Source organism: Phoenix dactylifera, chromosome 2 (genome assembly GCF_009389715.1).
Source record: "Phoenix dactylifera cultivar Barhee BC4 chromosome 2, palm_55x_up_171113_PBpolish2nd_filt_p, whole genome shotgun sequence".
Taxonomy (NCBI): domain Eukaryota; kingdom Viridiplantae; phylum Streptophyta; class Magnoliopsida; order Arecales; family Arecaceae; genus Phoenix; species Phoenix dactylifera.
In genome coordinates, this window is record NC_052393.1 from 22,116,080 (window position 1) to 22,143,784 (window position 27,705).

Here is a 27,705-nt window from a genome sequence, read left to right on the forward strand (position 1 = left end):
ATACGGTGGGTCTGACTTAACTAAGTAACGGGGCCAATAACTGTTAGGTGAGGTCTTCATCACTTAGAGACCAAGTACCACTGCAATTTGCTTGAGAAGCATTGTACAAGAGTTGTACACTCATCCATTTATATGTCACCAATAACTGTTAGGTGAGGCGGCATGTAAATCGGTGAGACCGCAGTACCCACTAAAAATCCTAGTCGCGTAGGGTTTTCGTTTCTCCATCAGGGGAGTATGAGGGATTCGAGAAAATAGTGGGAGCATATTTGTTTTAAAAGTCCCTAGAACAAATTAAGTTCAAGTACAAAGTCTAACTAGAATCTTTACTCTCTACAGATCACAATGTCAGCTTCAAACCCTTTGACCCGAATCCTTGAAACCAACAGACTGACCGGAACCAACTATAAAGACTGGCTTAGGAACCTGAAAATTGTTCTGAATTGTGAGAAAATAGGGTATGTGCTCGAGAATGATATCCCTAGGCTACCAGCACGTCCTACTGATGATCAGCGTGAGACGCATCAGAAGTGGACTGATGACGACATTAGGGTCAAGTGCTATATCATGGCATCCATGACTAACGAACTTCAATGCCAGCATGAGAACATAAAGACTGCTAGAAAAATACTGGCTCACCTGCAAGAGTTGTATGGTGAGCAGAGCCGCACTGCATACTTTGAAGTGTCCAAGAGGCTCTTCAAGGCAAAGATGCGCGAGGGGCAGTCTGTCCATGATCATTGTCTGACTATGATCAAGGACCTCGAGGAGCTTGAGAAGCTCAGTATGTCCATGCATAAGGAACTGCAGATAGATCTGATCCTGCAATCCCTTCCTAATTTATTTGGTCAGTTTATAGTAAACTACCATATGAATAAAATTGAATGCACAAAGACCGAATTGTTGAATATGTTGGTAACTGCTGAAGGGGCCTTGAAAGGTTCAAGGGGCTCTGTTCTGGCTGCTGAGTTGACTTCTGGTTCCAAGAGAAAATCTACTTGGAAGAAAAAGAAGCCTGCAAAGAAGCACAAGAAAGACAAAAAGCCTAAGAAGGAAGTTCATAAGAAAAGGGCTGATGACAAAGGAAAATGTTTCCACTGCAACGTCAACGGCCACTGGAAAAGGAACTGCCCTTCATACCTCGAGAGCCTGAAGAACAAAAAGGACACACCTTCTGAAGGTATGCTAGACTTGCTCGTGATTGAAACTAACCTTACGGTTTCTTCTACTTCTAGTTGGGTTATAGATTCTGGTTCTAGTGCTCATTTGTGCACTACTATGCAGGGTCTAAAGGAAAGTAGGAGGCTGGCGGAAGGTGCAGTGACCCTTCGGGTTGGCAACGGGGCAAGAGTTGCTGCTGTAGCTGTGGGCACCTACCCTCTGTGATTACCGTCTGGATTTAGTTTATTGCTTAGAAACTGTTATTATGTCCCTGCTGCTAGCAGGAATTTGATTTCTGTTTCGTGTTTAGCACAGGATGGTCATGTTTTGACTTTTGACAAAGACTGCTGTTCTATTTATTTCAGAAATAAATTAGTTGCACGTGGTTTCATGATTGACAGTCTCTATCACTTGCATATTGATGTGTCTGTGAATGTGTCTGAGCAAGTAGTGGATGCCATAGGATCTAAAAGATCGAGAGATGAGATAAACCAGAAGTATTTGTGGCACCTCAGGCTTGGCCATATTGGAGAGGACAGAATGAACAAATTGGAGAAAGATGGGCTTCTCGGCTTATTGACTTCGGAGTCATATCCAGTTTGTGAGTCCTGTCTTCAAGGAAAAATGGCTAGATTACCCTTTGTAGGACATGGGGAGAGGACCACTGAAATACTTACCCTGGTACACACTGATGTGTGTGGCCCATTCGATGTGCTAGCCAGGGGTCGTTATTCATACTTCATTACCTTTACCGATGACTATTCACGATATGGGTATGTGTATCTTATGAGATACAAATCTGAGTCTTTTGAAAAGTTCAAAGAGTTCAGAAATGAAGTAGAAAAACAGACTGGAAAAATCCTTAAGGTTCTTCGATCAGATCGAGAAGGAGAATACCTTAGTAGGAAATTCCGGAATTATCTCAAGAAAAATGGTATAGTCTCACAATGGACACTTCCGGGTACACCTCAACTCAACGGGGTGTCAGAAAGGAGGAATCGGACTCTATTGGATATGGTCCGATCCATGATGAGCTTCACTGATCTACCTATGTTTCTTTGGGGAGATGCCTTATTATCCGCAATTTATTTATTGAATAGAGTTCCCTCTAAATCCGTTCCTACCACATCGTATGAGATATGGCATGGTAAGAAGCTGAGTCTTGGTCATCTCAAGATTTGGAGATGTCCGGCCCACGTCAAGCGACTACAGGCGGACAAGTTAGAGCCTAGGACCATAAGTGCTCGTTTCATTGGATATCCTAAAGAGTCATTAGGATACAATTTTTACATCTCAGAGGATCACAATGTGTTTGTGAGCCGACATGCCGTCTTTCTGGAAAAACAGTTTATCCTTGATAGAGGCAGTGGGAGAAAAATTGAGCTTGAAGAGAGAGTCTCTGAAAAGCAACGAGTCATGGATCCTATAGAACCTATTCATACAGAGCCAGTACACGTAGTACCTCCTCCACCTCGTAGATCTAGTAGGGTCTCCCATCCTCCCGATAGATACTTAGGTATACTAGTAGAGGACACCGAGAAAATGTTCCTCATGGGAGATAGGGAACATATACAAGATCACAATACCTACAACGAGGCGATATCTGATATCGATTCCGAGAAATGGCTGGAAGCCATGAGTCAGAGATAGACTCCATGTATTCCAACCAAGTCTGGACCTTAGTAGATCCACCAGAAGGTATAGTACCTATTGGATGCAAATGGATCTACAAAAGGAAGATAGGTTCGGATGGAAAGGTAGAGACCTATAAGGCAAGGCTAGTAGCGAAAGGGTATAGTCAGTGCGAAGGCATTGACTATCAGGAGACCTTTTCACCTGTAGCCATGCTGAAATCCATTCGAACATTGCTTGCCATTGCAGCATTTCATGATTATGAAATATGGCAGATGGATGTGAAAACTGCTTTCTTGAATGGATATCTTGATGAAGATATCTATATGGAGCAGCCTTTGGGTTTCACTTCTAGTGATGGTGATCACAAGGTCTGCAAGCTGCAAAGGTCCATCTATGGACTAAAGCAAGCATCTCGGAGTTGGAACACTCGTTTTAATGATGTGATCAAATCGTTTGAGTTCATCAAGAACGAAGAGGAACCATGTGTTTACAAGAAGGTTAGTGGGAGTGCTGTTGTGTTCCTCGTACTGTACGTGGATGACATCCTCCTGATAGGAAATGATATTCCTATGCTAACCTCGGTCAAGGTCTGGTTATCAAAAGAGTTCTCCATGAAAGACCTTGGGGAAGCATCCTACATTTTGGGGATAAAGGTCTATAGGGATAGATCTAAAAGGATGCTTGGCCTATCACAAAAGATGTACATAGAGGAGGTACTGAAGAGGTTCAGTATGGAAAACTCCAAGAGGGGTCTATTACCCCTTAGGCATGGGATTCATCTCTCCAAAAAGATGTGCCCCAACACATCTGAAGAGATTCAACGCATGAGCAGGATTCCTTATGCTTTTGCAATAGGAAGCCTCATGTATGCCATGCTGTGTACACGACATGATATAGTCTTTGCTGTGAGTGTCACTAGCAGATATCAGTCGAATCCAGGTGAAGAGCACTGGACTGCTGTGAAGAACATTCTTAAGTACTTAAGAAGAACTAAGGATTTGTTCTTGGTCTTTGGAGGAGCATCGGAGTTAAAGGTAGAAGGATACACAGATTCAGACTTTATGACTGATATTGATGATAGAAAGTCTACATCTGGATATGTGTTCTTGTGCAATGGTGGTACGGTTAATTGGAAGAGTTCCAAACAACCGATCATTGCTGATTCTACCATGGAAGCTGAGTATATCGCCGCCTCTGAAGCTGCAAAGGAAGCCTTCTGGTTCAAGAAATTCATTGCAGAACTAGATGTAATGCCATCAGATGCCATCACACTCTACTGCGATAATAATGGCGCCATAGCTCTTGCTAAGGAGCCAAGGTCTCATCAGAAGTCCAAGCACATAGAGCGGCACTTTCACCTCATACGCGAATACCTCGAGAAAAAATATGTCGAGGTGCAGAGAGTAGACTCCGCGGACAACGTGGCAGACCCGCTCACTAAGCAGTTAAATCAGCAGAAGACAGAAGCCCACCTTGAGAAGATGGGACTTAGATATATGTCTGATTGGCTTTAGTGCAAGTGGGAGATTGTTAGATGTATGCCCTAGAAGCCAATCTGGCGGACACATTATTAATTCTAGGACATAAATTTGTACTTGACTTTATTATTATTGAATAATAAATGGGCATCTTTTTCATTCATATTGTTTATGTGTCTATGAATCGTCCAAGAAATTAATAAGATGATGATATATATTCTCAAGAGTTGAGAATTTGAGCCATGTATCATTGGTGATTAATTTCTAAATGCTCCTGATCAATGGATCATCACGAGGACGGTGATCGATCCGATCAGTGCACAGATCACTATTCTTCTGGATGGACGAGACTCGAGTCCACAGTGTAGGGACACTGAAGTGATAGTGCAGGTGCTTGTTAGAGAACAAGAGTACTGAGCGTGACCAAGACAAGAAGTCACTTGGATGTCTATCCACTCGTCAGTGACTTGCTTGATGTTGCAGTAGTATGACTGGTCCTTTGACCTGCGGTGCTTCGGCTACTCACAGTGAGGTTATTGTAGTTTGACTACACGTATACATGGTCTCTAGCCATATGGGTCCTTGTAGTGTAGACTGGCTGCAGTAAGTTCACTGTAGGAGTAGGGTATGCACTTACATGGAATCTATCGACCTTGATAGAAGAGGAGTGATCCTATGTGATTTATTAGACTGAGTTCTAAGACCTTGGCCAGGGCAGTAATATAAAGTGGAGAAAGAGTTTTCCACTATCGAACTCAAGTCGAATAAATCTAGACATATGACAGACGACGGGGTTTGACGAGTTATCCATGACCTCCGGTCTGTAGGGATCCACGATAGAAGGACTGTATCATACGATAACTGCACCTAGAGGTTCATCATTCTATTCTGCTGGGTGGCCACTACATACTGCTAGGTGTCACTGGTGGATGGTGAGACTCACAGGGATCATCTTGATGGTCGATAAACCCTGATGAGTTGAGTTGAAATTGTTTCAACCCATTGAAAGGAGTTTTCAATGATATTGTGATAGAGATCGCAATATATCTCACTACCAGTCAGAATAGAACCTATGGGATCACACACATTAGAGGTATTGACCGATCCGATGGTTGAATGTGATTAGAAATCACAAATAATCAATTAGATTGATAAATGGATAACCCGCTAAGAGTTAGTGGTTGGAAGAAGGAACAATTGCAATCGAATTGCAATTTAATTTAATTAATTAAATTTAATTAATTGGACTTGATCACGAGTCCTACTTGGAGTAGGATCCTTGGAGTCCTAATTGGATTAGGATTTCAAATTAAATTAGAATCCTATTTGGAATAGGATTTCTAAAGTCCTAATTGTCTTAGGGCTGAAATTTAATAAGTCCTAATTAGATTAGGATTATTTTAAGTCCTAATTAATTTTAAATTTAATTTAATTAATTTCATGACTCCTAATTAGATTAGGATTGAAGAGTTCAATAGAGTCATGGCTCAATTAAATTCTAATTGGATTAGGAATTGGAGGAAATTGAAATGGATTCATAAAAATCCTATTTTGACTAGGATTGGACTCATAAAATGAACCCAAACCATCTTGCCACTTAATTTGATTAAATGGCTAATAAAATGGGATATGAGGGAGGGGCCCACGCCCCTCCCCTTGGGAAGTGCGTGGAAGAAAAAGGAGGGGTGTAAGCCCCTCCTTGCTGCCGAATTGGGGAGATAAGGGTGAGCTCCTAAAAATAAGGAGCTCATCCTTATCTCATGGAGAAATAAAAGGAGAAGGGGTTCGGCCCTTCCTCTAATCCCTCTTTTGGTGTTCACGGCAGCAAATAGGACCCCCTTCCTCCTCCTTTCATCTGCAAGCAAGAGAAGAGGAAGAAGAATCCTTGGTGGCTCTCCTCCTTCTTCATTCTTGGTGCCAACAAAAGAAAAGGGAAAAAGGCTGAAAGTGTTTTGTTCTTGTTCCCTTTGATCCGTCTTTCTTCCTCCTCCTCCCTAAGCATTCAAGAGTTGATTGAAAGGGAGGACTTCAGCCATCAAAAGCCATCTCTGCAAGGGAGCTAGCACCCCGGTGAGATACGTAGGCTTCGATCGAATCATTACCTCGTGTGGATACCCGTAGAGGCCGGACGCGTGTGCGGCTTCCATCGAACCTTCTACAAATCCACGTAAATCAGATTTGCGGAGACCATCTACCCGCACAAGGTGAAGATCTGATCTTCTTAATGATTTTAAAATGGTTTAAAATAATTTAATTCTAATCTATCTACAAACGAATGGTTAAAAAATACGTTCATGCGATGAACGGATCCCGCATAGTTTTTCCGCTGCAATCTGAAAATTATTCGAAATTTTCATGGCATATGTGGGATGCTAACAGCTGAAGCAGCCAAGGCACCAAATTTAGGGTAACTTTGGGGTCAGGTTCAACCAAAATTAATTTAAAATAGCCCGAGCAAATCAAATTTGTTTAACCTAAAAGCATAATTAGCATGCCCAAAAGGCATAGGAGGCTACTACCGCAATCAAACACTCTAAGCTATACTACTCTTCAAATCATCTTCAGTTTGACACTCTCTCAACTACAAAAATCTAAAAATGTCGGAAAATAAGATGATTGTGTCGGAGATACCCTAGTAAACATGTCGGAGTTCCGCCTAAGGAAATATTTGTAAAGCCGAGCGGAGATCTGAGGTTCTCCGCCGCCCTATACCAGGACTGAATATAGGGCGGCGGAGAACCCAGTATCGACCCCAGGACGCCCCCTATTAAGCAACCTCCTCGGAGGAAGAGGATTAAGCTGGAAGAAAAAATTATTGGCGAGACCACGAAGTTGAAATTCAATGCGGGAGACTGAATCCTTTTATTTTGCATTTTCCGACTCTTTTTTCGACAAAAACCATGTAAAAAACATACAACTCGACCTACTTTGAGGGAAGGAGTAAACAAGGCCTCGCCGTTTGAGAGGACCCCACGCCCTAAGGCTTCGCCGTTTGAGAACCCCGGCTTCAGCCGGCTTCCTCGGTTACTGGGTTACAGGTATTGAATGCCATCTCCGGGTGGAAGGGCACGATGATTGAATGCATAACCCATTCTTGATTAAAGCAATCATCAAACCATAGGAGGGGACTGCTTCCAAAATCCTTCTTCTCCCACAGTTGGGTAAGGGGGAAGTAAATTACCTATCATGGTAATCAATTTTCCACCTTGTATTACACTTGGCAAATCCAAAATAAGAAATCTTTCATTTTCAAGCATCATTCAATTAATACCACCTTTTTCATATTTGTTGCTATTACATTCCATTGAAAAGGTCAGCTCCCTATGCACTCCTATAAAGACACCCCAAAAAAAAATCCACAGATACTCAAAGGTTAGCAGGCACCATGCCATCTCAGCACCTCACCAACAGTGACCTTAGGCTGGCGAAACTTTAAATTCTAAAAGCATACTCTTTTGTGTGTGTTCTAAACTCATTTAAAAGAAAATGCAATATGCAATGATAAGTTTTAGATTAACAGAAGAAAAGCATGAGGGCAAAAATATTTTTCCTAGTTTTTGTCTAATTGGGGCCAAAGTCAAGATAGTAGTCATGAAGAGCAAAAATAGAGAATATTGTAAATTTTATCCTTATGAGATGGCATACATGAAATTAAGAAAAAAAAAGTAAATGCATAAAAAGAAAAGCAAGCAATACTTTTCAATTTTTAATTTAACATGTTTTTATGACTATTTCACATGCCATGATTGGCTAATTAATGTTTTCTTAAGTAACAAAAATTGGCATGTTCAAATGCAAGTATATAATGCATGTGTTTCGAAATTTCTTTTTCAAAAAATAGCTAACATTAGAGCCTTGTTTTCAAAAAATACTACCTTCCTTTATTACCAGTCTTAAAGGAACAAATACGTTTCAAACAGAAAGATATCTGATGGGATGCAGAATGGATCGTCCGAGCCGATCTCAGAAGCCCGAGCCGACATCAGAAGGCCAACCTCAGAAGGCCAAGCTCAGAAGGCCAAGACGACCTCAGAAGATCGAGCCAACCTCAGAAGGCCGACCCCAGAAGGCCGATCTTGTCGTCCACATGTTACGGCCATACCCTGCAGCAGCCTCACCACACCATGTTTTGCTTGTTGTCCACGCCACGACATATCAATCAGGGACGATGCCCTGCTACTAAGGGTCGTACCCTGTCACGTCTGCCAACGCCATGCCATTCATAAGAACGGCCTACATCTTGTGCCTCAAACAAGCCCTAGCTGCACGCCATCTGCCCAACGCCATCTCCTCCCATGATGAGGACGAGCCATACCTCCGCCATCTGGGTACCTTTACGGAAACTATAAATAGCCCTATCAGGTAACGCCTAAGAAACTTTTGGAACAACTAAGATCCACTCTAACTTGAGCGTCGGAGGGCCCTCACCGGAACCACCGGTGAGGCTTTGTGCAGGTACGCCGGCGCACGGGAGGTGGCGTTCTTTCTCTGTCTCGACCGGCAGCTTCCCCGACTCCTCCGGCGTGGTCACCCTCGAGCCAAATTTGAACCACAACATCTGGCGCTAGAAGGAGGGCCTGAGTCGTGATCATGAGGTTAAGAAGTCATGGAGCTTCAAATGCATCGAAGAGCCAGGCACCAGCTCCCGCCAACTCGCTCCAAAGTCCACCCCCTGCAGAACCGACGGACGGAATTTCTCAGGTCCAGCCGGAGCAATTCAACCTGCTTGTCCAACAAGTCCAAGCACTCACTGTGGCCGTTCAAGGCCTGCAGCAAGCAGGAGACCAACCTGTACTCCCTCCTCACGAGCATGAGTCCTCAGGACGCTGCTCGTGACGTCATTCTCCTGTAGAGCGTCGCCACCACCGAAGCTCCCACCGAGCTCGGTCCCCAAGCCAGGAGGGTCCGTTGCGCAGCCACTATCCTGAGAGCTTGCGCTGAAGTTTGATGCTCCGAGCACGGGAACAACCCTCAGAGGCGGGGTCTGCCCCAGGCCGGGTGCCCTATAGTATCGACTAAGAGCCGAAAAGGCTCCGTTGAACACAGGCGATGACACCCCCGCCCGAGCTTGGCAGAAAAGTTGAGGAGTTGGAGCGACAGATCTAGACGCTCCAAGACTAAGCTCCAAAGCGCGACGCCGATCTCGATTTCACAACCGAGTCTCCATTTTCTCGGCGGATCATAGATGAGCCGATCCCCATGAGGTTTAAGATGCCACAAATCGAGCCGTATGATGGCTCATCCGACCTCCTAGATTATTTGGAGAGCTACAAAGCCCTCATGACACTCCAAGAGGCTACGGATGCCCTGCTTTGCAGGGCCTTTCCGACGACTCTCCGCAAGACAGCTCGTCTTTGGTTCTCCGAGCTGAGGCCCAGCTCGGTTCTGTCCTTTGAGCAGCTGGGTAGACAGCTTGCAACCTACTTCACTGCCAGCCGATGTCAGCATCGGACCTCAGATTTCCTCCTTGACATCAAGCAAGAGGAGGAAGAGTCTCTAAAAGACTACATCGATCGCTTCACCTTGGCCACATGGGAGGTTCGCGATCTTGACCAGTCCATTGCCATGTCGATGTTGAAGACTGGAGCTCGGTCCTACAAGTTCCTCTTCTCTATCAAGAAAAATTTTTCTGCCTACTTTGCAGAGATGCTAGCTCGGGTTCGGAAGTACGTCAAGGCTGAAGAAGCCATGGCCTCCCGGTGGGAGGCGGCCGAGCGATCTTCCAAGATGCAGAAGGAGCGCTCCCGACCAAGGAGCAGATCCCCCCGATGCGAGAAAGATCCTCCTTAGCCCAAGAGCCCGGCTCGCCCGATGTCTCCCCTTCAGAAGTTTCGGACATGCACTCCCCTCACATCCACCCGAGCGGAGATTCTCATTGAGATTGAGGGTCAGGGCTACCTCCGACCTCCACAGAGGATGCGACCGATAGAGTCGTGGAAGCGCTCGAAGAAGTACTGCCACTTCCACCGAGATCACGGTCATGATACAGAGGATTGCTACGAGCTCTGTGATGAGTTCGATGCACTTATCCGCTGAGGTCGGTTGAGTTGTTTTGTCCATGATCAAGCTTACAGGAGAGAGCCCGAGGAATAAAACCCAGTGCCGCGTGAGGAGCGGAACGACAACCGACCTCTCGCGGGCATCATCAACACCATCAGAGGGCGGGCGAGTAGAGGCACCTAAAGCATCGAGCTTGGGAGAAGGAGCTTTCTCAAAGCATCCGTGTACTGCAGAAGTCATCTCCTTTTCCGATGAAAACCAAAAGGATGTTGAGCCCCCTTATGATGACGTTGTAGCTATTTCCCTTATCATTGCAAGGTTTGATGTAAAAAGAGTCTTAGTACATAATGGAAGCTTAGCTGATGCCTTATTTTGTAAAGCCTTCCAAAGGATGAGCGCTCCTCTGGTCAGATTCACAGAAGATTCCGCCCCAAGAAAGTACTATGAAGTTAAATCTTCTCATGGCCCAGGTCGGCTCGGCCTACAATGCTATTCTTGGCCAACCAGGGCTGAATGCCCTCCGAGCTGTGGCCTTTACCTACCACTTGCTCATGCGGTGCCCCCCAAGTCAAGGGGTCGGGGAACTCCGAGGAGATCAAGCAAGCATCCAGCTGAGGTCTCGGCTCAAGCAATGTTCATTAAAGGGCTAGATGTATGGGACAAACCAAGATAACAACGAGGTGAGCCTGGTGGTGACCTCTCTGCACCCCTTGAAGGATGACCGACCCAAGCAGACTGTGCAGATCGGGTCTGGCCTGGCAAAAGAAAATGCTCTTGGATAGCCATGGATCCTGCATGATGATGGCTCCTCGATCACGAGGGGGCAGGGGCACGGGCCTTATGCTCATCAGCCCACATGGAATAGCAGCAGAGCAGACCTGCTGTACAAACGACGACGCGCCCCAGCTCGAGCTCGGAGCGCTGCCGACCGTGAGCTGAAGGGGCTCTCTCGATCGTAGGACCATTCGACGCCATTTCGACGACATTCGACGCTAATTCCGAGCCATTTCGATGACATTCAACGCCAATTCGACGCCTTCTGCAACGACGTGCCCCGATCTGAGTGGGGCGCCCTGCAGAGTCGGCCATGAGCCAAAGAAGGCCGCTAAAGTCAACCTTAGAGCAGAGTCGCTTAGCTCAGCTCGGAAAGCTCGACTTAAAGCCGTTAGCTTCAACAACATGAGAGGTACACCTTACTCAGCATACATATTTTCACAAATATTTGACTGAATTACAGGACGATCAACGACTCGGCTACTTCCTTTGCTCGAGCCAATAAACGACTCGAACTCAGAAGTCGAGGGAAAATGATGGGAGGCAACATGGATCGTCCTGTTTTCGGCATGAAGTCACCCAATTCTGGCCGAGCCGACCTCAGAGGGCCGAGCTGACCTCAAAAAGCCGATCTCGTCGTCCACATGCTACGGCCATGTCCTACAGCAGCCTCACCACACCATGTTTTGCTTGCTGGCCACGCCATGACATATCAATCAAGGATCATGCCCTGCTGCTAAGGGCCATACCCTGCCACATCTGCCAACGCCATGCTGTTCATAAGAACGGCCTACACTGTGTATCTCAAGCAAGGCCTGGCTGCATGCCATCTGCCCAACGCCATCTCCTCCCATGATGAGGACGGGCCATACCTCCACCACCTGGGCACCTCTATGGAGACTATAAATAGCTCCATCAGATAACGCTTAAGGAACTTTTGGACCAACTAAGATCCTCTCTAACCTGAGCATCGGAGGGCCCTCACTGGAACCACCGGTGAGGCTTTGTGCAGGTACGCTGGTGCACGGGAGGTGGTGTCATTTTTCCGTCTCGACCGCCAGGTCCCCTGACTCCTCTGGCGTGGTCACCCTCGGGCCAAATTTGAACCACAACAATATCCTTCTGCGACACAATTTCACAACTTGAATTCAACTCAAACCCATCCAAGTCTTACAAACCTAGTATCACCATATCATAAATTCCGCCAAATTAAAGCTCCATCGGCGAGCCATTCTAATTATTCCCCAATAATTGAGGGCCAGATATAGAATCTAGATCAGAAAACACTTGTGCTTAAAGGGACTAAAACCAGTTAAAGTTTTATAATTCAAGAATCAAACATATCAAAAAGGAACAACAGTAGATTGAAAGGATTAAAGAAAGAAAGAACGACTTACATTCATGCCGATATTTCCACCAAGATCGCCCCGAATCATCCCCTGCTCAAGAATCCAAAAGCAGATTCCCAAATAAAGCAAGAACAGAATCCGAAATCCATTGCCAAAAACCACAAACCCATTCAAGAAGGCGAAAAGAATCGGAAACCCGTACCAGATTCAAGATTGGAGGTCTTCTTGAGTTGTTTTTCATGGCATGTAAAGGGGCTGTAGGGGATCTGGAATCAAACATCGGTAAAAAGTAGAGAAATAAAGGAGACACTAAAAGAAACAAAAGAAATAGAAAGAAGAATAAAGGGGGGGATTGGAATTTCATTCACCTGGGAAGGTTCTGAAGGCAGTTCATGGCCGTATGAATCTCCGGTGTGAGTCCGGAGAAAAGATGAAAGAGAGAGGAGTAAGAGCGAGCTGCAGTACACCCAAGATGCGATTTTTTTTTCCTTCTCCTCAATTCCGTTATTTTACTAATTAGTGATATATTGTGGCGTCTCGGATCCACAACCACAGGCTGCTTCTTATATGGAAGGAGAGTGGAGTCAGAGCGAGCCGTGGTACACCCACGATGCGATTTTTTTTTTTCCCTTTTCCTCAATTCCGTTATTTTACTAATTAGTAATATATTGTGGCGTCTCGGATCCACAACCACAGGCTAGACGTAGTTGATGAGATCACAATATCCATCGGGCTAGCCACGGAAGAACGTGGACGGCGGAGGGGAGGAGGTGGCATGTGTCTGAGGATGGATTGATTGATTGATTGATTGATTGGTGAAAGATTCGCAGCTGACTTGGTCGTCGTGAAGCGAGCCCCAGCGACGTGTCTCCGAGAAGTTCCTATTCACTTTCAATCCGCGATTACATTCACTATTTAAGTGGGTACATACCATGTTGATGCCAATTTTATGTTGTTCTGTTTCCGATGATATGAGTGGCTGTGGCAATAGTAGTTCTCATCTGAGATTCAAACCCAACCCCATCTTATTAAAATTTAAATAGAGATTTTGGATTTAGGATAGGTATCGATTAAATTTCTTTTACTCAAATTTTATGTATGCCAAATAGTGTTATGAGTTTAGGCTGGACCCGAGTCAACAAGAGTGGAGGTTTATTTGGACTGAGGAGGGTATAGGTTAGGTTCATGAAAGTAAATTATTGCGATCAAATCTGGACCGAGGTTGGAGTTCAGCTCGGACGACCTTGAGGTCGGTTAGAGACAAGCTGAGCAGGCTGGTGATGGCGTCGGATATCGGTCTCCTTCGACACGTGCTAATGGGCTCCTCGGTCAGGGCCGAACTCGCTCACCTCAAGTGGTCGAATCCTCGGTTGGGGCCGAAGTCGTTCACCTCGGGCAATTGGCTCCTCGGTCGGGGCCAAAATCGTCTGAGGTCGAGGTTGGTCTTGTTCGAGATTAATGTGTCCAATATTTTTTTCATCACTTACCCTCTACTTCCGAGGCCAAACTACATTCTAGTTTAGACGATGGAAGTCGAGCTGTCACCTTAGCCGAGGACAGGGCCATTGTTAGGAGGCAATAAATGTGTCAATCAATCATCTTAAAGCATCTCCGTATTTGGGGTGTCCCAAGATGTCATCATGGCGGGATGACTCCAAGATGTCATTAATGCAGGGCTATCTCAAGGCGTCATTACTGTAGCAATCTTGGCGAATTGCCCGCATCGTACCCCTAGCTGACACATCGCTCAATCTGCCCGGGTAGTCAAACCGATGCTTTGATCGGGGTTGTCTGCACCCCTATATCAAGGTGGACCCTTCTTTCAGCTTATACTTCTTGCTTCACTTGCTCCTTCGCCCAAGTGCCCAAGCGTCCAAGCTCCCATGTGGTGCTCCAATGACATCCTTTGTCTCTAGCTCCAGCGCTTTCCACATTCTTTGATTTTCGGTGGGTTTCTGCTCCTTAGCTGCTCAGCCACTCTTGTTCGTCTTCTTCTCTAGTTCAGTCTTCTTCTATCCCTTTCTCGATTTTTTGTCGGTATTTTCCTTCATCTTTTCCTTGCCACTATGAATGGCGTTGAGGCCAATGCTCCAGAGGGGAGTCGGTCGTCTGATAGCTCCTCTCGAGCTCGGCAATCATCACCTTTGTGTGAGACTGAGTCCGAGGTTTGGTCAGGCCTGGATCATAAGGCGTCCGTCCTTACTCAAGAGGAAATGGGCTTCATTCAAGCTCAGCATTTTGTGCCGCTCGAGTTTACATTTGAGCTCGCTGATTTTGGTGATCGAGTGACCAACCCTCGTCCTTCTTGGCTCGGCTTGTATGAGGAGACTCTGAGGGCTAGGCTGAGACTTCCTCTCTACCCCTTCTTTGTGTAATTGATGAAGTCTTACAACCTACTTCCGACCCAGCTGGTGTCAAACTCCTGGTGGGTTTTAGTTAGTTTCCTTTCTCTTTGTTTTCTTTGGATTATTCGAGCCACGGTGTCTTTTTTTTGAGGATGCTTCGCCCTGAAAAGGCACCCTCAGGATAGTAGCTGGGGGTATTTTTCTCCTCGGAAAGACCGTCAGCTGCTCTAAGGTACCTCTCTTCTATTCACGGATGGAAAAGGGAGGTTCTTCTTCATTCATTCCGAGAAGCCATGGGGGTTTGAGACCGAGTGAAAGGTGCCTCGAAGAGACCTGAATCGGCCCCCAAGGTTGTCCGAGAATGATCAAAGGCCTTGGACAAGCTTCAGAAATCTCGGTCCGAGATTTCTGCCTTGCAGGAGCTGTTGTCTGATGAGACTCTAATCAATACTGGTCTGAGTCATTCCGACCCTTGGGGTAATCATCTTCCAAAATTTCTCCTATCTTTTGACTTCGTCACGTCCTTTCTGACCTGTGCTCAGTATTGCAGCACTCTCCACCATGAAGACCAACCTTGCGTTAATCCGCCACAGGAGAAAATTGAAGAAGTCGTTCGTAGCTGTTGAGGCCAAGGCCCTCCAGAGGAAGAAGTAGAGGTAGGAGTCCTCCTCGGCCCCTACTGTCGATGCTAATATCGAGGTTGCCAAAGTTGCCGTCGTGGCCGCTATCAAGGCCTCTGTCCCTGAGGTGTCCAAGGTCTCCCCCGAGGTGCCCAAGGTCTCCCCTAAGGTGCCCGTATCTCGGGGGAAGACCATGGACCTTGACCCCAAGGTCAAGGCTATATCGCCGATCAGGTCAGCTCCTCCAGAAGGAGTTGCCCTTGCCCAACCCTTTGTTGCTGCAATGCCTCCACATCGATCGTCCCTGAGGTCCATGCCCTAGCTCGATCAGGTTTGAGCTCGTTGCCTCGACCAAGGTGGGCCCCTCAGCTCCAGCCCATGCCATCAGGACCTACTTCCTAGAGTGGTCGGTCGAAGAGTCCGATTCAGCTCTAGAGGGCCCCAAGGTTGCGAGAGAGTTGGCTCAAGTCATACAGCTTTAGACTGATAGGGAGGTTGTGTGCTCCCTCAGCTACGCCTAGTTCTTCAGTGGGGCTTTTTCCAGAGTGTTCCGAGTAAGCTTCTGACTCATAAGTCTTCATCAAGTCGTTTACTTTGGCAACTAACCCTCCTTCTTTTCAGCATGCCCTTAAGGTCGGCTGCATGCATGGGAGGATCATGATACATTCGAGGCTCAGCTCGGAGCTCAGGGTGAGGGTCGAGGGTGGAGGGTGCCGAGGAGCAGGTTAGGGAGACTAAGGAAGCAGGCCGAGCGAACCGAGGAGCGGGTAGAGCAGGCCAAGGAGCGGGCCGAGGAGAGGGCGAAGACCGCTGAAGAGAAGGTCAAGTCGGCGAAAACCCACACCTCGACCATGCAGGCCTGGGCGATAATCAAAGAGAGCAACCTCTCCGCGGCCAGGGAGGCCTTGAAAGTCGTTAAGGAGAAGGTCGCGAAACGTTCTACGAAGCTAGTTTGGGCAGAGTAGGAGGTCAATGAGGCCCAACAATTCACTAGTTGAGCTGAGAAAAAAATCATCGAGGCCTGAAAGCTCGTTGCCCAAGCCGAGAAGAAAGGTACAAGATGATCGAGGAATACCACACGTCAGAGAAGTTTCGAGAGGAGACTTTGGAGAATGCTGCAGATGCCTTTGGAAAGGACTTTGAAGAATGCTGAGCTCGAGCCCAATGGCTCTTCTTGGAGTAGGATTTCTCCAGCCTCGACGATGACGACAACAACAAAGACGGGGATGGCGAAGGCGGCAACATCGGTGGCGATGGCGAAGGCGGCGACATCGGTTGCGATGGCGAAGGCAGCGAGATTGGTGGTAGCAGCAACGGCAAAGGCACCGAAGGAGGCAAAGGATTCTTTCCAGAGGGACGCCCTCCTTGTCCTAGATCTAGGTCTTGATGTTGTAGATTGCGTCCGAGGACCCAACCTCGGGGTGATGGTTCTGTCAGTGCGGGTCTTCGCAAAGATCTGATCTTGCAAAATCGGATTAGGAACTCCTCTTTTTAGCCAAAGGAAACTGGGTACCTCGGCGGCGGCAGAGGCGGTGAAGGCGAGGAATGAAATCCTTAACCTCAATATTTTTGCTTTTTTGCTTTTATCTCAAGTAAACTGAGCTTAATGCACTTTTCTTTTTGTTCGGCCTTTACTGAGATTAGTGTAAAGATTCAAAACTAATGAAAGCAAAGAATTTACCATAGTATGTGACTTTGGCTTTTACCCCTGTTTGTTCTGTTTGAGTTCAGATCGTCGCCCCAAGTTTTGACCTTCTCTTGCTATAGCTCTTTTCGTTCAGGCTCTAGCGAGCTCAATGTATATACTAAAAGATTATGAGAAGTAATTTTTTTTAAAAAGTACTTGACTTCGGCCTTTGCTTGTGTTTGATTATTTCATGATTTGAGTTCGGGTTGTCGCACCAAACTCTTCCTTTTGTGGAGCTTCAGCCTGTCTTGGGCACCTCGATTGATCTTTCCGGAGTTTGGCTCCCGAGGAACTTCCAGCGAGTTCAGCTGAAGGAGATCCCGAGTCGGCCCAAGGTGTCTCCTTAGTTGTTGATCATCTTTGGAGTCCTGCGTTAGGAGGATTATGAGCGAGCTCGACTTTATTCATCTCTAGATTATGGTCCTGGAGGTATCCAAGAGGGCCTGAGTTGAGGAGATCCTAGGTCGGTCCCTGCAGTGTCTCATTTCATCTCTAGACTACAGTCCTATAGGCATCTCTAGTCTATGGACCTAGAGAAATCCAAGGGGGCTCGATCTTGAGGAGGTCCCAGGTCGGCCCCTGGGGTGTCTCCTTTTATCTCTGGACTATGTCCTGGAGGCATATCTGATCTATGGATCCAGAGAAATTCGAGTGGGCTCGGTCTTGAGGAGGTCCCAAGTCGGTCCCCGGGGTGTCTCCTTGTTTAGATTTTTTTCTAAATTTTGAAAAGGGTAGAGTTGTTCTCTCCATTCTATTTTATAAGTATTAAGAAGAGACCAAACGGTCAAATTGAAAAAGTCTAAAATGTTTATATACTTTTACTTTCACATTATATATATATATATATATATATATATATATATATATATATATATATATATATATATATATATATATATATATATATATATATATATTTGTAATTTGTAATTTGTAATTTTGAATATTTACTTTTTTTTGGCTGGAATGCCTTTTGTGTATATATTGCTCGATCTCTCTCCCCTCCTTGCCCCTCCCCTTCACACAAAATCCTTGTATTCTTATATGTGATTTGTTCCTCTCCTTTCTCGTTTCTTTTCTTTTGAAGTCCAATCCAAAGACATCTCCATACATGATGGTGCTCCATCCCTATCCTCTCTGTAGTGAGAATAAACCATCCCTCGGAAGTACATGCAAGAGGTACTCTACGGTGGCATCATACTTCTGGCAAAAGGTCGAAGGTGGTAGTCTGGAGGTCAAGTAGGGAAGCAAGGAACCAAGTGTAGGAGTATACCAACAAAGGTTGAGCACCAATCATTCAACAAAAGAGTCGATGTCATCTAAGGGACAATGTGATAGGATCAAGAGCTTTGATGGTTGTTGTCGCCGTATCTGGACCGAGGTAAGAGGGCAGCTCAGACGGCCCTGAGGTCGGCCATAGATGGGCTAAGCAGGTTGGTTAAGGCGTTGGGCGCCAGACTCCTCCACTGAGTGGCCTACAAGAAGTTCACTTGATAAAAAATTTCCGGCGAGGATCCCCCGATGCCTAAGTCAGAACAACGAGGCAATAGTATGGAAAGAAGAGATTTTAGTGGAGTGAGGGCTTTGTGAGAAGGGTAGCATATTGTGTGTATCTTGTCTCTCCGAGGTTTTTCAAGTTACTCTCTTTATATAGGAAAGCCAATTTCTTATTACTTGGACCGACATGGCATGCAATGATGGCCAAGCAGTGGCCGGTGGTACGCGACAACATGGGGTCAGTCCATGTGGGCAGTAGAGTGCGTTAGTGGGGCACAAGATGCAATGCCACTGCGACTGCAAACTGCTAGGGCTGTCAGTCATTGGGGTTATCAGCCCTCATCGATGCGTGTCGATTGTTCTCCGTGGCTGGTGACTCCTCATCAGAGTTGAAGTCGTTACCAAGCCAAAGTCATTTGCCTCAATTTACATCCGAGGATAGGAAGGTCGGTCAAGCCCAGGGTCGAAATGTCTAGTATTTCCTCCATCACTTGCCCTCCTACTTCCGAGGCTAAATAGTACTTTGGTTAGGGCGATGGAAGTTGAGTAGTTACCTCGATCGAGGGCGAGACCTTCGTATGGTTTTCACTTTGGTTACTGACTCTTATTCCCCTTTTCAGCATGTCCATGTGGTCAGTGAGACAGAGCGGTTGGTCGAGAGGTCCACGGAGCATATTTCGATGTTCGAGAAAAATAAAAAGCGGTCTTTGAGTGAGCCGAGCTGCGTGAGACGAAGGCCAAGTCGGCCAAGGATGAGTCTAGGTCGGCAGAAGCCCGCGCATCGACCACGCGAACCCAGGAAGGGAACCTCAACCAGAAAGGCCCTCAATGCTGCTGATCAGAGAGTGGCAGACCTTTCTACGGAGCTAGCCCATTCCGAATAGAGGGCCCAAGAGGCTGAATAGCGGTCCGCTGTAGCCAAGCAACGAGCTGACGAGGCCGGGTGGCAAGCTGAGGAGGCTGAGCGGCGGGCCAATGAGGCTGACTGATGGGTTGTCGAGGCCAAGGAGCATGCCCTTCGAGCCGAGGCAAAGGTTATGGGAGTGGTCAAAGAGTACCGCACCTCGGAGGAGTTTCGAGAGGAAGTTATGGAGACTGCGGCTGATGCCTTTGGGAAGGGCTTCGAAATATGCCAAGCTCAAGCTCAACAATTTTTCCCTGGGATGGACTTCTCCATCCTCGATGTCGATGATGGCGACACTAGTGAAGATGGCGACCTTGATGGCGATGAAGGCAAGGATGTCAGCCATAATGAAAGTGCCTAATGGGAGGTAAAATGGATCGTCTTGCTCCAGTATAGGACCACCCAAACCCCGCCAAATGAGCCGACCTCGGCCAAAGACCAAGGCGACCTCTGCCGAAGACTGACCTCAACCTCGGCCAGAGACCGAGGTGACCTCATAGCCGAAAAGGCTAAAAAAACTCCCTCGACCACAGGCAGACCTCGGCCCCACCAAGAGCCAGGCTGACCTCGGCTCCGTGAAGAGCCAAGCTGACCTCGGACCCCCCGAAGGCCGAGCCGATCTCAGCCAGAGGCCAGAGCCGACCTCCGGTCCCGCCAAAGATCGAGCCGATCTCGCCAAATATATGCTGCAGCCATAGCCTGCCGCAACCTCACCACGCCATACTTTGCTTGTTGGCCATGCTATGACGTGTCTGCTAGGGGCCATATCCTGCTACACCTGCCAGAGGCCATACCCTACTATACCTGCCACGAGCCATAACCTACCTACCAGGGCACCCTAGTAATAAATATAAAAGAGGCCATGAACAGGTACTCCGGGGACGCTCGACACTCCTCCTCCCCCCAGGGAAAACAAGGGACTCTCGCTCCCAAAATAGGACCCTCCAATACTCTGCTAACTTAGGCATCGGAGGGCATTCATCGGAACCCCCAGCAAAAGCTTTGTGTAGGTACCCCGAACTGTAGGAGGTGGCACCCTTTCTCCGCCCCGGCCGACGTCTTCCCGGAGGCACTCCAAAGCACCGGAGGCGGCTCTCTTCTCCGTCCCGGCCGGTAGCTCCTTTACTCCCTCCGCCGTGGTCGCCCTCAGGCCGAATTTCAACCACAACAGTGCCAATGGGTGCCAATGGGATGTCGGCCTCATTATTTTTGCTTGCTTTTCTTTTTGCTCGAGTGTGTTGAGCTTAATGTGCCTTCTTTTTGTTTGGCCTCTGCTGGGTCACTGTATATGGATACAACTTTAATGAAAGTGAGGAGTTTCCCAAGTACCAAGCTTTGGTCCTGATTCGCATCATACTATTATTTGCTCTCTATTTGAGTCAGAGTCGTTGTCCCAAGCTTTGACCTTTTATTGTAACTCTTTTTGCTTGGTTTCTGCTGAGGTTACTGTACATACCAGAAGATAATAAAAGCAGAGAAATCTTTTGAAGTACCTGACTTCAGTTTTTGCTTATTGTCGAGCCTTCGACATAGCAGTTGGTTCCTTTGCTCGGGCCATTGCCGATCTGAAGAGGCCGGTAGACTCACCGAACCTTCTCCTACTCGGGTTATTATGGACCTAAAGAGGTCGCTTGACTCGTCGAGCCTTCGCGCGGCAGCTGATTCTCCTACTTGGGTTATTATAGACCTAAAGAGGTCACGACTCGTCGAGCCTTCACGCGGCAATCGGTTCTCCTGCTTGAATCATTATGGACATGAAGAGATAGTTTGACTCGCCATGCCTTCGGCGATATGGCCGGTTCTCCTACTCGGATCATTATGGACCTTAAGAGGTTACTTGACTCGCCGAGCCTTCGGTGTGGCAGCCGATTCTCTTGCTCGAGTCATTATGAACCTGAAGAGGTCGCTTAACTTGCCGAGCCTTCGACGCAGCAGCCGGTCTTCCTATCTTGGGAATATGCTTCTCGAGGCATCTCTAGGATTGGCTATTAGAGAAAATTCGAGTGGGCTTAGTCTTCGGAAGGTCGGCGCCTCCGTTCATTTTCGGAGTATGCTCCCAGAGGCATCTCTGATCTTGGCTACTAGAGAAAATTCAAGTGAGTTCGATCTTTGAAAGGTCGATACCTCCGTTCATCTTTGGAATATGTTCTCCGAGGCATCTCTGGGGTTGGCTACCAGAAGAAATTCGAGTGGGCTCGATCTTCTCATCTTGAGAGTATGCTCATCGAGGCATCTCTAGAGTTAGCTACTAGAAAAAATCTGAGTGCAATCGGTCTTCTCATCTGAAGATATGCTCCTTGAAATATCTTTGGGGTTGGCTACTAGAGAAAATTTAAGGGGGATCGGTCTTCTCATCTGGAGAATATGCTCTCTGAAACATCTTTGGGATTGGCTACTAGAGAAAATTCGATTGGAATCAGTCTTCTCATCTGGAGAGTATGCTCCCTGAAGCATCTTTGGGGTGGGCTACTAGGGGAAATCCAAGTAGACTCGGTCTTCAGAAGGTCGACGCCTCCTTTCCTTTTCGGATTGGGGTCTCGAAGGGATCCTGAGAGAGCTTGGTTTAGGAAGCCCCAAGCATCCCCAAGGTGTCTCCTTTATTGGGGCCTGGGCGTCCTTGAGGTGTCTCTTTTATTAGGGCCCGGGCGTCCCCGGGGTTTTCCAAATCGAGTATAATTGGCACAGTCGTCCAATCTAGAAAATAAACACAACGTAGTTCTAAGCCCACGAGATCAGAATGTTATTGAGGTCACCCAACTTGTACGCTATAGCGACCTCGGTTGCCAGATTTTAAGTTGTCAGGCCCGAAGTTGGCATGTCCAATATTTCTTTCATCAATGATGATGAAATCTTCACAATCACCGACAACAAGATGAAGCTAAAAATTGGAGGCTATAAGAGTGGGGCTGTCAAGACCAGTGGTGAAAAGGCAAGGGCTTTTGACTGCGTGGAGTAGGTGGCGACACCACCATTGAAGGAATAAGGGTAGAGGTAGTGGGCAGACATGGGAAAAAACTTAAGAAGAGTTGCATAAATTGGGAATCGACAGTGAGATTCATGGATGGAGCCGCTGATTACTTGGTGCCAATGTTGGTGGCAAGGTGGGGGTGAAGTTTAATACACTCAGATTTTATTTGACATTTTTTCGGGATGGAAAAAGAGAAGTTTGATATACTCGCATTTTGTGATACTCAAAGTCAAGGTCCATAGATCCACTATCAATTAATCCTTGAATCAATTCGGTATGAGAAAAATAGACATAGTACCTTACGGTGGAACAATAGGATCGCTCAACAAGAATAGTAAAGGAGATCGATCGGTTCGACTGCTTGGCCTGAAGGCAACAAGGGACTAGGCTAAACATAGTAAAGGTCTATGTGAACGGCACGTCATCAACAACTAGAAAGAACATGAATTAAAGACGAAAACCAGTTGCATGATAAGGACAGACAACCCCATGAGACAGGTTGGAATTGGTTTGAGAATACGATACCCGAACCACCCAAACAGTTTGGAATTGGTCTGAGAATGCGATGCCCGATCCACTCAATGAAAGCCCCTGTTTTACTGTTCGGGCTCGTTTGGTTTGCAAGAAGCATTTTCTCTTCTAGAAATATGGTTTCTGGAAAGCAAATTTCTAGAAAGAGGATGCATAAGAAAGTACTTTTGGCATGTTTGGTTGACCATAGGAAAGTGACAGATTTCCAAAGTGTTTATGTTTGGTTAACCATCCACTTTCCTGAAAAAGTTATGTATAATTTCTATTATACCCTTAATAAAAATTAGGTCTTTAATGCTTCTTTAATGCTGAAGGATTTTTTTGGAAAAAAATAAAAATGGAGTGATTTCTGCCTCATGAGAAAATAACGTTCCCATAATGAGATGCCTCTTGTTTGGTTGGAGTTTTCAAAGGAGAGAGACGGGAAAGTTGTATTCCCATGGGAATATGATTCCTATATTTCATGGGAAAGTCTTTTCAATGAAAAACATGGGAAAGTTACTTTCCCATAAGGCGGGAATCACTCCATTTTTACTTTTTTCCAAAAAGGTTCTTCAGCATTAAAGAAGCATTAAAAAGACATTAAAGACCTAATTTTTATTAAAGATATAATAGAAATTATAGATAACTTTCTCAGGAAAATGGATGACCAACCAAACATAAGCATTTTGGAAATTTGTCACTTTCCTATGTCAACCAAACATGTCAAAAGTACTTTCCTAGGCATTCTTTTCCTAAGAATTTGTTTCCCAAGAATCATATTTATAGGAGGGAAAATGCTTCCCGCGATCCAAACGAGCCCTAAGAAACATGGAAAAGTTATTTTTCTATGAAATGTAGGAATCATATTCTCATAGGAATACAACTTTTTCGTCTCTCTTATTTAAAAATTTGAACCAAATAAAAAATATCTTATTATTTTTTTTTTTTTTTTTTTTCCGCGGATCAAACGTCCCCTTAAATTTTTCTGGTTCAAATTGAAGTATTCAACGAGCAACGATCCCATAAGGTCAACGGGAAAAACAAATTATAGGGTCACATCCAGCCCACGGTCATGTGAACAACCCCAGAACCCACTGTCTCTGATAAATATATAACAACTCAAAGAAATCTGAAACTTCACCTAAATTAATTAGAAAAATAGTTCTTGAGTTCAATAATGGCCAAAGACTTAGTTGGGCATTCCCCTTCTTTTCTTTCACATCATCTCCTTCCTCTCTCCCTGGACTCTGGAAAGCTTCTGTTCAAAAGTACCCGGAACTGAGTACCCATCAGACCCCATAAATCTAGTTGTTAAAAAATAGGCGGCAGGAGGTTCCTACGGATGTATATATTGTAGATTTGTTTAGTAAATTTAGATTTTTTTTTATAATAATGGCTCACACACAATGAATCTAATTGTGACCGACAAAATCATAAAAATGATAGTTCACTCAAAAGCTCAGCCAGTTTAGCTTGATTTTCCTATACAAAGCCATTGAAATGGTGAGAAAAAAAAAAATCTAACCAACCATATTATTTGCCTCTCTCTATGGATATGCATAACCATATAAAAGTTATATAATGTTTTTTAAGAAGTCTACCGATGTTGTAGAGCCGCGGCCACCCTCCTATGGCGCCTCTCCGACCCGGATCCACTCGTTTAATAAATCCGGTTTTTTTTACCAAAAAAAAAAAGAAACCACGACGTTCTCTCTTCTCCCACCAACTCTCTGATCCTCATCCTCTCTCTTGAGTAATACTCCTCTAATTTCCCTTCACGTCTACTCCACTTCCTACTCCGAAAACCCCATCCCACCCTCTTCCAAATCCACCAAACTCCTTCCCTTTTCTCCATCCCTTCTAACCACCCATGCAGGAGCTCAAAGCTTCCGGCCATCACTCCAGACGCTACTTCCCCTCCCACCCATCCTCCTCCTCCTCCTCCTCCTCCGGTCCCATGAAGCTCCTCCCCAGAAGAACCCACCTCCACCACCCCCACCAGCACTACGAGAAAGCCCTCCACCTCAAGAAGTACTCCAAATGGCTCCTCTGGCTTGCCCTCTCCGTCTACCTCTTCTCCTCCTCCTTCTCCTCTTTCTCCCTCTTCCCTCGCCCCACCCCTACTTCCCTCCCCAAAACCACCCTTCCCCTCAAAACCACCCCTCGCGCTCTCATCGAAGCTCGCAATACTTCAACTCAGCCTCCTCCTCCTCTCAAAATCTATGTGTACGATCTGCCCTCCAAGTATAATAGAGACTGGCTGGCGGACCGGCGGTGCGAGACCCATTTGTTTGGGGCGGAGGTGGCTCTCCACGAGGCGTTCCTCGACTTCTCCGGCCGCGCTCTGGACCCCAACGATGCGGATTTCTTCTTTGTCCCTGTCTACGTGTCTTGTAATTTTAGCACTCCAAATGGATTCCCTTCGCTCCACCACGCCCGCCCTCTTCTCACCTCCGCCGTGGAGCTCGTCTCTTCCCATCTCCCTTTCTGGAATCGCTCCGGCGGCCGCGACCATATCTTCGTCGCCTCCCACGACTACGGCGCATGCTTCCACACCATGGTATCATTATTTTTATTATTTTTATTGTTACTATTATTTCTATTGTCATTATTATTTGAGTATATTAATTACTTTCTTTGTGGGGGGTGCGAATAGGAGGACAGGGCGATAGAGGATGGAATCCCGGAGATCTTGAGGGAGTCCATTATTCTGCAGACCTTTGGGGTGCGGACGCCGCACGCGTGCCAGGAGGTGGAGCACGTGCAGATACCCCCGTACGTTCCACCGGATATTGAACGGTGGCCGGCGCCGGAGACGGTGAAGAGGGATATCTGGGTGTTTTTCCGGGGGAAGATGGAGGTCCATCCCAAGAACATCAGCGGCCGCTTCTACAGCAAGTAAGTTGTGGTGGTGACGCGTTTTTCTTTTTCTTTTTTCTTTTTTTGGGTGGGTGGGTGGGGGAGAGGGAGGATGGTGGTGACTGGTGACGTTTACTTATCCTTCTCCGTGGAGCAAATAAGCTTTGTGGATTCTTTTGGATGCCGATGGTCTAAAGTGACGGCCGCTGACGTCTAAAATTTTCAATGCTGGGCGGCATTGTCCTTGACAGTAGCTTGGACTTCTTGATTTCCCGTTATCTCGAGAACAACGGCCGTTTGGTAATGCAAGCTCCGTTATTTTTAAATTGCAAAACTTTTCGTCTATTCCAAGGCTGTCTTTATAACCGTTGCGAATTGCGATGCCTCCCGGCACGATATTCTGGAATTTTGAATACTAGATGCCATTTGATTTATTCGCTATTCCTGGAATAAGACAATCCTTAAATTATTTCTTTCCAACAAGAGAAATAAGGTATTTTGATTTTTTTTCCCCCTCAGAGATGACGTCATCAAATGGTAGCTAGATTTTACGGTTATTATCTGTTATTGGGGTATGTTATAGCGGGACTTTGAAACTTCCACATGTATCAATAAGGCTTCATGGAGCCAGTGACGTCCGTTACTTTTTATTAATTACGCATTATTTTTTCCCCGGTGCAGGAGGGTGAGGACCGAGATCTGGCACCGCTACGGCACCAACCCTCGGTTTTATCTCCGGCGAAAGCGGTTCGCCGGGTACCAGTTAGAGATCGCGCGCTCGGTTTTCTGCCTCTGCCCCCTCGGGTGGGCTCCATGGAGCCCGCGCCTCGTGGAGGCCGTCGCCTTGGGCTGCGTCCCCGTCATCATCGCCGATGGCATCCGCCTCCCGTTCCCGTCGGCTGTCCGGTGGCCGGAGATCTCCCTCGCGGTGGCGGAGCGCGACGTGGGCCGGCTGGAGGCCATCCTGGACCACGTGGCGGCCACCAACCTCTCCGCGATCCAGCGCAGGCTGTGGGACCCGCCCAGGCGGCGGGCACTTCTCTTCCACCGTCGGATCGAGGAGGGCGATGCCACGTGGCAGGTGCTGAAGGAGCTCGAGGGGAAACTGGATCGGTCCTGGCGGAGGCGGCGGGAGGACCAATTGGAGGTCGACGCGTGGAGGTAGCGGGGAAGGTGGGGGACAGCTGGCTGTTTTTTTTAGGCTTCTCGCTTTCACGGGAGCGGCGGGCCGACCCACGGGCGATTATCGCTGGGTTGCTGAGTTGGCGTCACGTGATTCGGTGATTGTACAGGGACCACGGTAAACTATACTTTATTTTGAACAAAAAGATGACTAAATAAATAAATAAACAGAATTGGTTTGAAAGGTAAATAAGAATCAAATATGATACCGGAATATACTCGAGATCATGAAAGGAAATTTTCGGTGAGGACAAAAGAAATTTTTTTATTTGAAATTTTGTTTGTTTAATAATGAGCATTGGATAGGTACCAAGGGTTTTGGGTGGCTGGATGAGATTAAAGTAGTGGAGATTAGGTACACGTGGGAGGAAAGCGGACAGGGTTGTAATAATTATGAATTAATTCTGATATAAATGAAACAGGACGGTTGGTGCCTTTTTCAATGGATTATTTAATTGGGTTTCTGTTGGCAGAAGGGAACCGTAAGTTACCAGGGGAAGGAGACTCCGTTAATTATTTATATTTTTTATTGATAATCTTAATTATTTTTTTTAAAAATAAAATTGGTAATTTAAAATTGTTTATAGAGATTCGAGTTGCAAAATGTTAAATAGCAAATAAAAGATCACAACGTTCATTTTATGCAGTGAAATATTGAAAATTAATTGAATTTTTTGCTTATCTTATGGCTCACGGTCACCACACAATCACAACCAAGATATTTTTTGCATGT

The 27,705-nt window shown here is 46.4% G+C and overlaps 2 protein-coding genes across 5 annotated transcripts in view; one reads left to right on the forward strand and one right to left on the reverse strand.

Annotated features, from left to right (window-relative positions):
- Positions 1-12,932, reverse strand: part of LOC103717014 (phosphoglucan phosphatase DSP4, amyloplastic) — a 52,049-nt gene extending 39,117 nt beyond the window's left edge. For 2 of the 4 annotated variants that reach the window (XM_039123665.1, XM_026808419.2), the window contains exons 1-3: positions 12,766-12,932; positions 12,600-12,663; positions 12,446-12,487 (exon numbers count right to left, since the gene is read on the reverse strand). In XM_039123665.1, coding sequence (XP_038979593.1) covers positions 12,446-12,487; positions 12,600-12,663; positions 12,766-12,791 — 132 coding nt within the window. In that variant the 5' untranslated portion in view covers positions 12,792-12,932. The remainder of the gene's footprint in view (positions 1-12,445; positions 12,488-12,599; positions 12,664-12,765) is intronic. The other 2 variants (XM_039123663.1, XM_039123664.1) reach the window with 2 other exon arrangements.
- An 11,561-nt stretch (positions 12,933-24,493) lies between these two features.
- On the forward strand, positions 24,494-27,415 carry LOC103717000 (probable glucuronosyltransferase Os03g0107900). Its single transcript, XM_039123666.1, has 3 exons — positions 24,494-25,491; positions 25,588-25,829; positions 26,472-27,415. The coding sequence occupies exons 1-3, from the start codon at positions 24,802-24,804 to the stop codon at positions 26,953-26,955; spliced, it is 1,416 nt and encodes a 471-aa protein (XP_038979594.1). The 5' UTR covers positions 24,494-24,801; the 3' UTR covers positions 26,956-27,415.
- The last annotated feature ends 290 nt before the right edge of the window (positions 27,416-27,705 follow it).